The sequence below is a fragment of the Ziziphus jujuba genome, chromosome 2 (assembly GCF_031755915.1).
Source record: "Ziziphus jujuba cultivar Dongzao chromosome 2, ASM3175591v1".
NCBI lineage: Eukaryota > Viridiplantae > Streptophyta > Magnoliopsida > Rosales > Rhamnaceae > Ziziphus > Ziziphus jujuba.
Genome location: NC_083380.1, coordinates 27,723,602 through 27,740,677, shown reverse-complemented (window position 1 = coordinate 27,740,677; position 17,076 = coordinate 27,723,602). Strand labels below are relative to the sequence as shown.

Below are 17,076 nucleotides of genomic sequence, written 5' to 3'. Positions count from 1 at the left end.
AGTGTTTTTAAGGTTTTCTTCTATTATTATTTTCGAAGGAAGTTTCCAAGCTTTTTCTAATAAGAAATATTGATGCTCAATAAGAATTCGTTTGGCGACAATTTTTTTTTTTTTTTTGGAAAAAAAAAAAAGTAGATATACATTTGGCAACCAAATTTATTTTCCCCTTTTTCTGACTAATATTTAAAATTTAAAATTTTTGTTCAGAAAACATTCATGAATAGGCAATATAAGAATGAAAATGGTTAAATTCATATAAATATATATAAATTTTACCAAATGATATGTTATTATGTTAGTTTTTTCTCTTATATTATCTTATAGGTTGGAAAAATCAATATAACAAATATATGGATAAATAAACTTAAAATAGATAAGTATAATTCAGTTCAAACTAATTTTATAAAATAATGCTATATCATTTGTTACATAATTGCTAAATAGAGTAGGTACCTGTAATATTATATATATTGCTATAGTTTTTTTTTTTTTTTTAAAAGAATGTTTCTGTTATTTGTTTTTATTTTTTCTCAAATAAGCATTAAATTTGGGCCTGTATTTAAAAACCAATTTAAATGATTTCCAATTTCAGGATGCATGAAACGTTTCTAATTTTCTTTAGAGTAAAAAATATATACAATATTATTGATGTCCATGAATAAATGTATTGTCCATCGATAACTCCAGGAAGTTACCAATAAATTACAAAATAAATATTTTATTCCCTTAAGTATAATAATGATTAAATTGTCACATACAAAATATTTAGCTAATCTCAGTTTTTCCACGAAGTTTGTTTTATTTTATTTTTTGGATAATGGTAAGATCATTATCTCAAGTTGGACATCCCATGAAGAAAATCAAAATAAAAATAAAAAATGATTCATCTTCATAAAATTGAAGTAGATAGTTTACATCATTATAATTCTGAAGCACAGGAAGCATGAGTCCGTGACAATGTTGTAGTTGACTGCAAGGACAGTTATTCTTGATGAGAAAAGAAAGGCTGATATTATTATATCATATACACATTATCAAAGATACTAAACCTATTTAATCGATAATAAAAAAAAAAAAAATATATATATATATATATATATATATATATATATATATATATATATATATATATATATATAGAACTAAAACAACTTTCAATGCCAATTGAAAAGGACCTAAACAAGAAGGGATTTACACTGGGGATTTTAAGTGAACTAGAAAATTCTCTGATGTTTCATCATCCTGGGCTGGATTTTAGAAGTGGGGATTTTAATGGGCTACTGATATTTACAGCTGCTGTGTTGGGAGTCAATGGGGACTGTGGTCTTGGACTTGGACTAGAGCCTCTTGGTTGCTCTGGATGGGATGGACTACTTCCATGTTTGTTAGCTTGGTGCAGTTCCAGACCATGTAGAACCGCAGACATATCCGGTCGAAGTTTAACCTCACTAATACACTGCAAAGCAAGGATGGCAACCATAAATGCTCCTTTTTGAGGATATTGTCCCTCCAATTTGGTGTCCATAATCCGGAAAACTTTGCGCCGGTCACCCAAGTATGGTTTTGCCCAATCCACTAGATTCTGCTCCACACCAACTTTTGTTTTGTCAACAGCACGCCGTCCTGAAAGGAGTTCCAGCAGCACAACTCCAAAGCTATAAACATCACACTTTGCGGTTAATCGACCTGCTCATTAATGCAATGAGTTTTTACCTGTTCTTAATATAAAGCATGCTTTATAAATGAAATTATAATGAACCAAACTCAGTACTGCTAAACAATGAAGTCGTTAGTACTGTGAAAACTGGTTTTTGAGCTTAAAGATGAAGGTGCATGAAGCAGAATGATTAAAGAACAAATTTATTCTGTAGAACTACATAATGTACTGATGGTAAGTAAACATACGTATGTGCAATACACATTGGCTTCGATCTGCCAATAAGTTGGAATTTTATTTGATCAGAAAGAAGGAGAATTCATCAGTTATGGATTTTTATGATGGATTCAGAACCAACAGTGCAAACAAAATAGGTTTTACTTGCTTCTGAATATATAAGGAAGAAAAGATAAAGATAAATTCAGAAAATTGAACGGTATTTTGATTTGGTAACTAGTCCTATAATGACAAACATTCAGAACCTAAAAGTGGACACCTGAAACACTTACTCGTCCACCATTGTCTGTGTTCAGACTTCAGACTTATAACCAATTCAAAATGACTTTTGCAATTATGCAATCTTTCAAGTCCACTACAAGCCTAATAGAGAAATCCGTCCACCACCCTAGCTTGAGCTCATGTTCCATCAATGTGTGAAATCATAAAGTTTCAATTCATTACACTAAATAAAAAAATTATTAATCACTACTGCATAGAAGCACCGCAAAATAAAACTGACAATTATGGACCTGTAGCAATATATTCAGGGGCAGCATAGCCTTTAGTACCCATGACTCGAGTAGAAACATGAGTGTTATCACCAGTGGGGCCTTCTTTTGCATAACCAAAGTCTGAAAGTTTAGCATTGAATTCCTGAAGAAATGCAAGAAATGCTAGAAAACTTAGAACTTTTCAATTACATGTTTTACCGTTACGACACAGAGTGATGAACAAGGATTCAGAGAATCATCATACTAATCTTGCGTTATGATGATAAATAAACCTGAAAATTTACTCTTTTCAATATGTCACCTTAGCTCATATGATTAGTAAACGAAATAAATGTTGTATAGTTAATTGGTAAGACATACTGAATCTAGTAAGATGTTGGATGCCTTGAAATCACGGTAGATAACCTGTTGTTCAGAGTTATGCAAAAAGGATAGTCCTCGAGCAGCATCTATGGCAACTCTAATCCTGATTGCCCAAGATAGTAGCCTGGCACCCTCTGCAAATGAGACAGTTATAAATTAGATGAAAAATTAGGCTTTTCTCTGTAAAGGGAACCAACAATTTAAAATTTGATAAACCAACTTGCTAGCTTGTACATTATCTAGGTGAAGAGTTACAGAGCATATATATATATATATATATATATATATGAAGGAAACTGACTGCATACTCTTAAATAAATGTTTCTCCAGGCTGCCTTTGGACATATACTCATAAACTAAAAGGCGATTTTCCCCCTCCAGGCAATAACCTATAAGTTTGACAAGATTTGGATGATGAAGTTGACCAAGATAATTCAACTCAGACTGCAACCAACAACAATCTGTAAATCAACAAAGCCAAAATATTGAAGAAATAGAAAATGTTGCAGTTTCAAAAGAAAGGTATGATCTATTCTTTCAAAAGAATGTTAGAGATAATTAAAAAACCTACCAACCACTCCTTATGGCCCTGAAAACCTTCAGGTTTAAGCTTCTTAACAGCAACCACTCCAGGCCTTAAAGCAATAAGGGTATGCTCATCAATCCGCCCTTTGTAAACATAACCAAAACCACCTTCCCCGATGAGGTTGTCTGGACAGAAATTTCTTGTGATATTCTTCAACTCAGTCATTGTAAATGCTTTCAAATTTGGTAATGACAATATTTCGCCTTCAGATAACTTAGGAGTCAGGACACTACCAAATGTAAAGCTTTCATTGTTTGATGGGATTGTTAGGCTTGAAAGAGTCGATGCATGGGCATTTCTGTGTGAAACTTGTGTAGCAACTACAATATGATTACAACATATGCAAAGGCTTTCAAATTTGGTAATGACAATATGCCTTTTAGATAACTTAAGAGTAAGGGCACTACCAGATGTAAATTTTTCATCCTTTGATGGGACTGTTGGGCCTGAAAGAGACGATGCATGGGCACTTCTATTTGGAATTTGGTTGGCAACTGCAATACGATGATAACAATGAAATATAAAAATTGGTAGGAAAACAAAAATAAAAAAGAAGAAAACAATAGATAAATAATTTTTTTAAAAAAATACCAAAACAAGAACTAGATGCAAGCAGAGAAAACAACACTACCAAGTGCTGACATATTAACCGAGATAATTAGTTCAAGACCAATTTTTGCCTCAACTGCAATTTAAGTGAGCATAAAAGTAAGCTTAAGTCTTTATGACAAAGTTAACATGCTTGCTACATCAAAAAGTTCCTTTTATAAAATTTTTATTTATTATTATGTTATTTTATATATGCAACTAAGTCCATACCTCTTTAGAAGTGCTAAGTGATTGATCCTATGATTAATTTCTCTATGTTTTACCTATTTTTAAATTCAAGGTATTTCTTCTTGTTGTTCTTCTTCTTCTTCTTTTTTTTTTTTTTTTTTTTTTTTAAATAAAAAAGAAAACTTAGTTTTTAAACAATGTGGTCCAACTATTATAAGATAACTTATAAATAACCCACGTTTACTTGGTATACCTCTCATAGTTAAAATGATAATTACATACATGCAAATAACCGACGTTTACTTGGTATACCTCTCATAGTTAAAATGATAATTACATACATGCACATAAGTTTGAGCATGAAATCAGGTGTAAAATCCATTCAATCTCCAAACTTTAGGATGAAGAGACAACCAAAATAATGTTTAAGTTATCAAAATCTTTTTTCTTTATCTTCTGTTTCTGAGGCGAAGGGACTAAACAAAATAGCAAATCTTAGGAGGAAATATCTTCATTTATGATACACTATATGTAAATATCTAAAAAATCCAGTAATGAAGTTCCAAGAGACTCTTTATTAAACTAGAATTGTGTGATCACCTTATGATACACTATATGTAAATATCTAAAAAATCCAGTAATGAAGTTCCAAGAGACTCTTTATTAAACTAGAATTGTGAGATCACCTCCTTTGGCTATACGTCTATGCTTGTTAGATATGTAGTAGCCATTTGCAGGCATGCCAATGCATGTATATCCATACCCATAAACACCGTCCTTCCTCCAACATGGATACTTCTACACAATTGAAAAAGACAACTGTTTCAGCTTCATGCTAAACAAACTTATATTTGTAGGCTCCAAATTTCATATTCATTTTCATTACATTTTATATATGTTACAAGATTAAAGAGAAAAAAAAAAAAAAGAAAAGGAAAGTAAAGGGTGATAAATGAATAACAGTTAGAGCTTTTATAAAGGAGTGAATAGAAGTATTCGAAGAGAAAAATCAATTGTTTTCCGCCATTGTTCTTTATGCTAAAATCAAGCAGATTTGCTTTTTGGAAGAAAAGGATAACTGTGTGTTTTCTTAGAACACAAAGAGACTACAAAAGGAATTTTCCTTTGTTGATCAATTAGGGCCTATCAGGGCGACAGGCTACAAAACTGGACGAGACCTAAATGCTACAAAAAGAAATAGTTCTTTTCTAGACTTCCCTAACTCATGTAATTGCTAGGTTGTTTAAGCCCCAAACAAGAAATTGAATTGAAATTGAAAAATGAACAGCATGTTTAGATGGAGTAACAAAAAATTGACACATTTTAATTGATAGATCCAGCCAATACACAGGATTTAATCATTCAAAGGGTTATACACCAACTAAAATTCACAAAATCACAAATGCAATGACGTAACAATAAATTTCAACTGCATCATAATACAAGAGATTATTCATTACATAGATGAGAACCTCTGTACAGTTTCAGAAAGGCAAATTTACCTAACTAACGCAATTTTAAGACATTAACTTAGATAAAGGATGAAACAAATTCATTGTCACAGGCACGAGAAATAATACGGTAAATAAGTTCATCCCCACATTCAATGAGTCTAAGCTTTCATGAAGTATAAAAGAGAGAGAAATCTGAGCTTGTACCATTAAAGCCTTAAGTCTCCAATTGAATAATCAAAATTCTAAATAAATAATAGATTAGAAATCCATCAAAAAGATTTTTTTTTTTTTTTCATGCCAAACTTATTTATCAATAAAAAGTAAGAAATTAAAAGCAAACTACCAAATTGACAAACACAGAATTGATAATCCTAGAAAGTAGAAGGTTATAATCCTACTAACTTTGATTCAAAGCAATGAAACCCAAAAGCATAACATGCTTTCAAGAGCTATAGCATAGACTACTATTAAAAATTCTTCCATCGTTTTAAATATTGAAACGGAACAAAACGAAATAATTGAAACAAGAGCAGAACATATGCAAGTTTGCTAAAAACCGCAAAATGTATACAAAACTTTACCAAAATGGGAATTGCAAAGCTGAAAGCAAAATGTACACACATTAACCCCCCACCATAAAACGTGCTAAGCCTAATTAAACCCATTTTAATTACACATTTAGTTCCAAATGACAAATAAGGACAACAATAGCAAATACCGTTTTCCAAACCCAGAAAGTAAACAAAATAAAAGTTAAGCAATCGAAATGGAAGAGGAAAAGGACAAAAAGAAAGTTACCAGAATTTGTTGTTTGAGAGCTGAGAAATTTATCGACCTTGGAACGACCTTCCAGGCAATTTCCCATTAAAGCTTCAAAAAAATAACAAAAATCCACAAATACCCAAAACGCTTTCTTCGAATTTCCTATACTAAATTTCCCAAAAAAATAAAAAAAATAAAAAAATATGTTTCTGTTTGTTTTTTTTTCCCTCACAATTTAAGATGTGCTTTTCTTTTTCTTTTTTTTCTGAAAGTAATTTACAAAAATATTTATTTCTTCTACCCCTTCCTCTGTTTCTTCTTCTTCTTCTTCTTCTTCTTCTTCTTCCCCTCCTCCAGCACATCCAGAGAAGGACATGAAAAACATAAAATACGAGGCTTTTTTAATCATTTCTATTTAATTTTCACGTACAAATATAAATGAAAAAAATTAAATTAAAATAAAATAAAAATTATAAAAACAGAGAGAGAGAGAGAGAGAGAGAGAGAGAGAGAGAGAGAGTTTGGGGAAGATAGAGAAAACGACAAACGGTTCAACGTGTAAGGGCGAACTGATAAAGCGGGAGAGCTCCGTCGCTTTGGGGCTTCAATTTTTGTCGCCGTTCTCTCGTAATTAAAAGCCTTAAACATCGGCCAAATTGTAATTATGGTGGTGGTGGAGCAATAGTCGTTGGATCGTCGTTTGAAATTTTACTTATACGACGACGGTTGGTATCCCTGATCAATCCCTGTTTTTAACTTGAACGACATGCCGTTGGGATGCATGAGGGGCAAAATAGACCATTCAGTGCATGTCTCTGTCGTAGTTTCAAATCTACTCACGACAGAAAATGATTAGCATCCCACGTTCTGTTGTTGAATGAAGTAACTGTCTGGATTCAGATCTTTTTCTTTTTTTCTGTCATTTTCCTTATTTATTATATTGATGATATGATCATATCTTATTTAAAAATTAATAACAAAGAAATAAAATAAATTGAATAAAAAAAAAAAAAGAATAACTACTTTGTTAAGATGAAAGGATGAAATGAGATTATATTATTAGTTACATAAATACGGAAATAGAAGTTCTTTCCTGGATTAAATTTGATTAAATTATTTTAAATGAATTAATTACATTTTAATATCTTTTAATTTCAAAATATTTCCAATTTAATCATTCAATTTTAAAACCCATGCAATGCTGAATATATTAACCAAATTTTTTTGTATTAATAATATAGCAATTTTATTAATGATTGATAAATTAATAACACCCTAAATCATGGAAGATAAATCTAATAAAATAATAGCATGCCATTGGATTCCAAAATTTGATTAGTTAATTTGGTGTGTCTAGAAATTATTCTTAAAAACCCCACCATATTGAATGTTTTATTTTCTATCTTGTACATATTTGCCCTTTTATTCTATAAACTTAATAGCTCTTAAATAAATGTTTTATACCATACTGAGTTTTAAAACCAGTAGTCTAAATTACAATTTCTTAAAACTATAGGGTATTAAAGTATAACTAATACATGTTAATCTAGTTCAATCAGTTTTAAATTTAATTACTTTATAATTCAATGTAAGAACTCGTATAACAACATTTTTCAAAACAATTTAATGAATTAATTGTGTAAAATTAAAATGGTAAATTGGATGTCATATTTTTGTAATTAAAAAAATGTGTGGTAATATATTTAAAAAACAATTAATTAGAATAAAAATGGTAATATATTTAGAAAATAATAGTTGTTGTTAAAGATATATGTTAAATATGTATACATCTATACAAATTTTTTTAAATGATAAATATATCTATATTCTTTTTATATTTCTGTTATTTTTGTTTCCAAAATTTTTTAGATTTAAGTAAAACATCTTTGAGACATTTTCAAAATTTATCTATATTTAAGAAAATGTTTCAACATTTATCAAATCTTGGATTTCCAATAAAAGTAACGAACGCATATTTTATCATTTTTCGATTTGTAAAGTAAAAGATTATTTTGCAAAATGGTATAAACTAGACCTTAAAGTTCTTTTATCACATCAGAAATATTGACACCTTTATATATATATATATATATATATTCTTCAATAGACATGTCCAACAAATCTATTAGGGTGAGCATGAGATCAATTTAGTTGATTTTTATCAATTTTTACAAATTAAACCGAATTGAACCATTTAGAAAAACCAAACAAAATCTAACCAACCATGATCAATTTGGATAGTTTATTGGACTTTAGCCCATCATAGCCCCATTTTGGGCTCAAAAACCCTTATTTATTATTTTTTAAAAATGTGTATTTAATATTTATATAATTTAAATTAAATCATTGCCAAATATAATATTTGTGTGTGTGTGTGTAGGCTCAGTTTGGTTTTGTTTGATTTGAGTAGTTTTGAAAATCGTCCAACCTTACCAAACTAATTACAAGGAAAAAATTGAATCAATTAAATGAACTAAGTTAACTCAATTTGATCGATTTAATCGGTTTTGTTTGATTTATGCTCACTATTAGACTCTTACAAATTGAAGTGGTAAAAAAAGAATGTAAAGATGACTATCTACTTTTAAAATATTTTCAAGATAATATAACTTAGCAAAAATTAAAACAATCCTTATCAAGCATATAATATTCTTTTAAAAGAAAAAAATAAATAAACACATCAGTATTAGACAAAACAACTTAGATTGATTTTTAAATTGATCATTTATTAAGTAACATTTATGATAGTGAGCTTTTCCAACTTTTATACTACAAAGATCGCAGTCCACATTTTTATTGGATGCTTTAGTTCCTATTCTATCATTGTTTCTGCTCTCTTTTTTTTTTTTTTTTTTTAATATCTTTTTGAAAGAAAATTAAAAGTATTGATGGTGGAAATCCTTGCTTTTCAAGTCCTAAGGGTAATCACTAGCTGAATAAATGCCACCAAACACGTCACATGCATTATTAGGTAAAACAAAGGAAAATTTGTCCCCAACATAGTAACCAATAGGAGACTTACCTCAACTACATATACATACTGGAAGTTTCTCTCATGAAGGAAAAATTAAAAAATAAAATAAAAAAGCATATATAGAGAAAATTTCATATTAGAACAAATTATTGTATGGCTTTTAAAAAAAAAATTAGTTGCTGGATTAATCATACCTTGCTATTTTTGTTTATAGTGTTTTGCGATTTAGGCTCTTAACTTTTAGAAATAGTCATTTAAATCCTTTATTTTTCAATTTGTTGTATATTAATTCCATCTCCAATTTAACAAACAGATGAATAACGTTTTGTCTATATGTGGGTTTCTTTATAATACCTCATCCCTCAATCCAAATATGAAAAAACCTCATCCTAAACTCATCCACATGGATACAACTAATACCATTCTATTTGTCCACTTTGGAATTAAATTAACCTGTAACAAATTAAAAAATTGAGAATTTAAATCGCTGTTTTTAAAAGTGAAGATTTAAATTGTAAAACTTTAAAAATTCAGAATACCAAAATGTAATAATGCTACTTCTTTGATTGTTTTTGAATTTGCTTAATTGGAATATTTACCTCATCTATCTTAATTTTTAAAAGAAAATTCAAAGGCCATGAAAGATGGTTTTAAATTTAAAAGTTTTAAATAGTTATCCTGATATGATACATTTGAGATCCATGTTAAAATGTTATTTGTCACACTAATAAATGATTATCAGTGGGACTTATATGTTATAGTAATTTAAATAGTTACTATTAGAGTTTTTACTTTTAGAGTTTTAATATTAAAAAAAAAATACAATTAAATGTTTCAATTACAATTTATCAAATAAGATAGTAACCATCACTAATGATAACAAATAGTGAGACTCTACATTACTCTCATAAAGCAAAGCACATGTATGCTTCACATAGATATTACAAAAATGAGATGTTTCTTGGTAAATTACAAAAATGAGACGTTTGATTAACCAAGAATCTCCTATCTTAGTGACCAAATGCTTTATATTAGCAAGAAGTGAGAGATGAATGATGGAAATTTGGTAAAAGATAGAGCCCAGATTCAATGAAAAAGCTAGCTAGCAGTAGCAGAGAGAAATGAAGAAAGAACCATCATCATTCATCACCTTTGCATGCACTTTGCTAACGTCAATTACACTCTCACAAAGTCAAAATGGTAGCTTGCCTACATGTATACTTTGATTCCCATGTCCCATAACTGTACAAAAAATCATGGTGATGATCTATGCAATGCTCTTCACCCATCAAACAGTTTTACCCAAGTTTTTTTTTTTTTCTTTATTTTTCCAATTTATTTTATTTATATTTGTATTATATGTGTTTGTTTACAAACTACTATATATATATATATATATATATATATATATATAATAGAGGGGAGGCAAAGAGTCAATATTGCTTTGCAGCTTTGCTTTTGATGCTGCTTTTTGAGCTACTACTGCCAGAGGCAACAGCAGGGAAAGGAGAGCTTTTAACCCCATACCAAAAATAGGATTCAAGATCACAGAAGATAACTTGATTATAAATTTTATTCATATCCAAATTAAACAACATTGATCTTGCTAAACCAGCAGAGGACAAAAGTTTCTTTAAGTTACTATTTATGTGTTGTTTTATTTAGATGGTAATTCTTTTGATTTGGTACTAAGTTTATGCTGCCCATATATATATATATATATATATGTGTGTGTGTGTGTGTGTGTGTGTGTGTGTGTGCGCGCGTGCTGGGTGCGTGTCTGTATCATCAATTTTTGAAGTGTAAAAGGTTGGACAATGAATATTTATTTAAATTTTGGCATTTGTAAGTAGTAGTGATTATTATTTGTAGAATCGCTCCTGAATTGAAATAATTAATTGGATTTGTTTAAAATTAAAAATCTATATGAAAAAGGGACCCCTTCGCACATGCCAATTAATTAATTATCATCTCTTAGTTTGTTGTATCAGCTGCGGTCACACTAGTGATGGATCTAACAAGTACTGTTTTTCTATTTGTTAATTATAAGCAGTTACTTACTAATGATTTAGTACACAATTCATGACAATAATTAATATTGCTAATTAATGGAATTAAACTGATGTATTTAATTTCACTATACATTTTATAATTAGTAGTTTGACAGGGAATGGTGCATCATGAGTCTCATTTACAACTTTTCATTATTAATGCTATGTTTTGGAGTGAAGTCTACAAGAAAAGGGAAAATGAAAGGTGAAAAAACAAAAGTCAATTGTTCCCATGTGGCAATCGAAATTATTAAAATATTTTACTCTCATATTTAAGTTTTACAAAAAATAAAACTAATTAAACTACCTTTTCTTTTCTTTTCCTTTTTCCATTTCTTTAGCAGTACTTAGCTAGTTTCCAAGTTCCACACATAGCTTGGCAGTTTTTGTTAATATATTTCTTCTCCTTTGGAGTATTTCAACTGTAACGCCTTTGCTTCTTTTTGCAAATATATAAAAAAGTTCGTTAGTTACTTTTTAAGTAAGTAATATTTATTTATCAAAAAACAATTATATGTATACATATATATATATATATGTAAATATTATATATAAGCTAATCTTCTATAAAAACATTTTAATGTATTTATTATTAAGATATTTAATACTAGTTTTTGAATTGTTTCAAAAGTTAAAATTAATTTAAAAATGCATTTTGAATTTATACAAATTTAATAAAATATTCATTCTTTAAAAAATAAAATGGATTCAGTCAAAAATCACATAAATTCCAAATCAATTTTTATGGAGATTTAAAAATTAATAATGAAGATTATAATTATTTTCCACCATGACAATCTTAATGTGAGAATTTTTGTATAGATACATATGTGTAAAATTTTATTCTACCGTGCCACATCGTCCTTCTTTTATGTTTGAGCTTAGACAATCTTTTTCAGAAAAGAACGACAATAATGGAAAATTACTACATACATTTATTATATGGTAGAGTCATAGTTAGAAGGTATACTATACATTAATTAGTTTTAGTAGTTCCTGCGTTCTTAATTAATTTTTTTCTTTTTTACTTTTCCTTTTCGCATTATTTCTTTATTTATTTTTTGTTATAGTTTTCAAGTGAAGGATATGCGGTGTGGGAACTATAGATCCTAAAGCGAAAGCAAAATCAGAGACATAAGATCTTGTGAGCACTTGGAGTGTCCTTTTTATTATACTAACACACACACCTTTGCAAAATATCTTCTAAACACTCATTAGTAAACCAGCTACTACAGTTTCAGTCCAGTGACAAAAACCCTAGAGAGAGAGTGAAGGGGGGAAAAAAAAGAAAAAAAAAAAAGAAATAGTAGGATGGCCTATTACATAGTTGTCTAATAAAATAGAATAGTGAAAAGTGTGTCTACTGCATAAGCAAACTCCTTATAATTGCGGCTTGGGCAGTGTCAGTTGTAGATAAAAGCTCAGAAAGTCTCTCACTTAGATCATCTACCTCTCTGTGCAGGCTTCTTATGTAGTTGCAAGTTTCCTGTAGCACCTTTGCTGCTGAGACCTGTCCAATTTTTTTTTTTTTCCACAAAACCTTTATCATTATCAAAAACATATTCTATTCCATTTTAATATTCATACTCTCTCTCTCTCTCTCTCTCTCTCTCTCTCTCTCCCTAAATTCAGTTTTACAATGTTAAAATTAGCCAAAAAAGTGTTAAGACTTGAAAAGAGATAAAGCTGGAAAAGTACTCTCTAGCTAGCTAGTACTGTGTTTGGAAGCAAGTAAAATCTTCAACGATTAAAAAATAAATTTGGCAAAGATTTTTATTTTTATGTCAGCTTTATACACATGCAACGAGCTCAATTCAATTAACCCACAATCTTTTTCTACTCTATTCTATTTTCTCTGTTACTATTCTAATATTTGTTGGTCATTTTATGATTGGGTGAAAGACTTCTATTTTTTTTTTTTTTTTTTGTTGCCCAAAAACATATAGAGAAGTTGACATAGAAATACCCATATAATTAAATTAGGAGTTTTTAATTAATTTGTTCCATATAAACCTTTATAAATCATTTTATTTACACACACAGAGGAGAGAAAATTTTGGAAAATGATGATTATTTAATTAAGATTATAGTAATTACCTTGTCAGAACGCCGATCACGAATCTCAGGAAGAAGCTGTTGCAACTTTGAAACAAGATCATTGATCTGATCGTCAGTGATCCTTGAACCACCTGATTGCCTAGATCTTGACCTTCTGCTTGACATATCTCTTTCTGATTAAAAATTTCTACTATATTTGTATGAATATAATGTATATATATTTGAAAGCAAGAGTGAGAAAGAAATTAATGGAAAAAAAAGCAAGAGTGAGAAAGAAATTAATGGAAAATATAAAACATATATATATATATATATATAGAACTGATGAGAGAAAGAGAGACAAATGGGAAGAAGAAACTTTATTTGTCAGGGTACATTTATAAAAGTTAGTTTTTATAGCAGAAAGAAAAAGAGAGCGAGAGAGAGAGAAAGAGAGAGAGGGTTTGCACAAGAACACACAAGTAGAGGAGAGTGTTGGAGAGTGCACAAGACAATTGCATGGGATAAAGAGGTTGCCTTTCCCTGCATTTAAATAGGGTTTTGGGGGAGAGAGAGAGAGAGAGAGAGAGAGAGAGAGAGAGCTAGATTGTGAAAGCTCAGAAAGAGAAAGTGATTGAGAGAGAGAAAAAGAGAGATTGCCGTTTTTGAGCCAGTTTGTGTCTGTCAGACTTAACACGCAATACCATGTTGTTATATTATTCCAACATTTTCATTTTTGTATTATTTAGTAGATAAAAATAAATATAAATATATATATATATATAAATAGATGATTTTGGTTATTATTTTATATTTTAATATCAGATTATATATTTAAAATAATTAAATATTTTATTTTTTGCATCATAGAAATGTAGATAAAATCAACGAAATACTAAAGATCCAACTAATTACTCAGTAGTCTTGATCTACACATAAGCTCTCTATGTGACCAAAATATCCTTCTACTAGAGAAAAATAAAAAAAGCCAAACTGGGGCCCGCTAGCTAAGTAAGAAAGGCTTTATTTGTTGACCGGTCAACATAAAGCCATATCACACCGATATCCAAGTCACAGCACCGACCTGATTCCTGGGAATTGGGATTTTTTGTTAATTATTTTAATAATATTGCGTTTTACTAACAGAGTTTGATAGTGAGGTCACTCACTGAGACAAATTCTATCACAATGAGAAAATGGAGCAACAAAATTCATCCTATATATGTTTTCAAACTCTTAACGTTATTATGATTTATCAACTTCTTACCAGGATTAATATTTAGGAGGTTGGGCTTGGGTTTGCTATAGAGGATAAAAACTAATAAAATTTGGTTAACAATTTCCAATTTTGTTGAGCTACTTGTTTTTGACTGAATTGCCAGTTATATGCCACCAGAATTTTAGTCGAATAATATGTAGCAAAATGAATTAAAATCTTGGATGGATGCATGCATTTTGTAAGAAATTTAAGTATCGGTGTCTTCCTCTAATTGTGCCTTATTATTCTGAAAGATTCATGAATATACAATACTGTTAATCCAGCTCCCAAAAAGTTTGTTGGATAATTTGAAACTAATGTTTCAAAAAGAAAACATAAATTGTCCCCTAGTAATTTAATTAATAATGTACTAACTTAGGATAATCATAGCTAAAAATGCCTTATATACATATATATATATATATATATATACACACACACACACTTCAAGTTTCGCTGATTTTACTAGAGGCAAAACCCTTTTCTTTTTTTTTTTTTTTCCCTACCATATTCGAATCCTTCTGATACTCGCAGATCAAAAATAAAAAATTTAGTTTTCACTTACTTTGCGAGCAACGTAGTCAATGACATGGATTCATGTAAACATATATATATATATATATAATGTATATATGCAGCCAAAATCAAGCTTCCCATTGCAAGTATTTGCATGTTGGAGAGCCTGCATGGTATTAAACAATTAATTTGTCTTTTATTACAATCAGTTAAGAAATTAAACAAATTATATATAATAGAATCCTATGATTTCTGATTGTCTTGATGATGACATGCCCTTCTGTGGATGTACAGGCACTTGATCTAGAATCTTAATCCCGATTAATTAATGGCAATTAACTAGAACAAATAGCTAGGTTCTCATACATTGATGCAGTAAATCAATTTTTTTAGAGAGAAAAAAAAAATCTAATTTCCAGTAAGCTTGAATTATAGAGACATGTTGAACATGATATTTCTGTAAACACGTGCTTGTGACTCGTCCAATGGTTGGAAGGATCAGAGAATTGATTAATGAAACTAGTTAATTAATTTGGGTCTAGGAAATAAATATTGGAGGATTATTAATATAAAGAGCCCCATCAATTGGTCCCTCAAACCTGAAAGATTCTATATATTTTGTATGCAATATATAATTATTCTTACTTGTAACATGTCAGTTTAATTTATTGGTCTTTTGGTTACTTCAGTTAATATTTGATTAACTTATGCAATTTATTTAAGAAATCCACATGCAACATTTTAGTATCTTGGACAATTTTAGTGGTCCTCTCCTCTAGTTGTTTTTTTTTTTTTTTAAATAACTAAATAAATAAAGATAGTTTTCCAAACGAATTAAAATTCAGAAGCTTAATTGTATATTTTATTAATTAATCTGTTAATTAAAGTTGTTATAAATATCATAATGTCAGAGTTAGTTAAGATTTAAAATTCATTTTGGTTGGCATTTGAAAACAATTTAATATAGATGGTAATTTAATATATATGGTCAAACAATGTCACGAATTTTAATTCATAATATTAACCTATAACATAAGTTTCAAAAAATAATTAACCTACAATATTTGCTTGAAGAAAATATTAAAGAAAAATAAAGGTCATTTTAAGACTAAATTGAATTGGACTGAATTATTTTAGGTCAAATCAAATAAGTTTTGAACTAAATCTAATTTAATTGGATCATATATAAAAAATCTAGTACAATCTATTTTAATCTTTCAAACTATAATTTTCTTAAATAATAATTTTAAATTCGAATCTCATACAGCATAAAAAGACAAAATTGAGGATTTTTTTTTTTTTCCTTTTGTTTTAGTGTCCCATTTCCCACTATACAAGATTTCGAATTCCCAATTAACCTGTGTAATCTTTTTTTTTCCCCCTTTTTTTTTCGTTACTTGTTTCTAAACTAAATGTGACAATGGTGGGATCAAAATTAGGCGCCTTCGTCCAGTAGACAAAGTATAATAATAAGAAAATAGTCTTCTGATTTCTGATTAGAAAATCTTCATGTGGCCCTGCAAAAAAAATATAGACTAACATATTCCTGAAGTTTCTATAGTAAATGACATGATTGGAGTGTATATATATATATATATATATGGAGAGAGAGAGAGAGAGAGAGAATAGCTATACATATAGCTAAAAATTTTAAATTGGAGATGACGCAAATATGGGATTCTTTGATTTAAGAAATTAAGACAGAAACAAACAGAGTAATGATCCGATTGACAAAAGCTCAGCATCAAGATGTTGAACAAATAATTACAATAATTAATAAAAGTAAAAATGGGATTGGAATTTAAAGCAGTGCTTGTGATTTTTATATATATGGAGGTGCTCAGCGTGCATCTCGCAGCACATGACACTGATCCAATGCACAGCGAGGACTGTGCTCAAAGTCACGAGCT

At 29.3% G+C, this 17,076-nt stretch overlaps 2 protein-coding genes across 10 annotated transcripts; both read right to left on the bottom strand.

Annotated features, from left to right (window-relative positions):
• Nucleotides 1-994: 994 nt before the first annotated feature.
• LOC107419303 (probable serine/threonine-protein kinase PBL3) lies at nucleotides 995-7,025 on the bottom strand. 9 transcript variants are annotated; one of them, XM_025073495.3, is made up of 8 exons: nucleotides 6,367-6,993; nucleotides 3,745-3,831; nucleotides 3,571-3,657; nucleotides 3,323-3,462; nucleotides 3,060-3,195; nucleotides 2,749-2,885; nucleotides 2,407-2,530; nucleotides 995-1,686 (listed from the first exon to the last, which is right to left on the bottom strand). In XM_025073495.3, the coding sequence occupies exons 1-8, from the start codon at nucleotides 6,431-6,433 to the stop codon at nucleotides 1,238-1,240; spliced, it is 1,227 nt and encodes a 408-aa protein (XP_024929263.3). In that variant the 5' UTR covers nucleotides 6,434-6,993; the 3' UTR covers nucleotides 995-1,237. The 9 variants fall into 9 exon arrangements, with proteins under 9 accessions (XP_024929263.3, XP_024929262.3, XP_015883545.3 ...); XM_025073494.3 differs by adding an exon at nucleotides 4,801-4,912 and having other exon boundaries at nucleotides 3,323-3,657; nucleotides 6,367-6,988; XM_016028059.4 differs by having other exon boundaries at nucleotides 3,571-3,831; nucleotides 6,367-6,996.
• A 5,472-nt stretch (nucleotides 7,026-12,497) lies between these two features.
• On the bottom strand, nucleotides 12,498-13,921 carry LOC125422504 (transcription factor PRE3). The gene is made up of 2 exons (XM_048474408.2): nucleotides 13,453-13,921; nucleotides 12,498-12,865 (listed from the first exon to the last, which is right to left on the bottom strand). The coding sequence occupies exons 1-2, from the start codon at nucleotides 13,576-13,578 to the stop codon at nucleotides 12,716-12,718; spliced, it is 276 nt and encodes a 91-aa protein (XP_048330365.1). The 5' UTR covers nucleotides 13,579-13,921; the 3' UTR covers nucleotides 12,498-12,715.
• Between the last annotated feature and the right edge of the window lie 3,155 nt (nucleotides 13,922-17,076).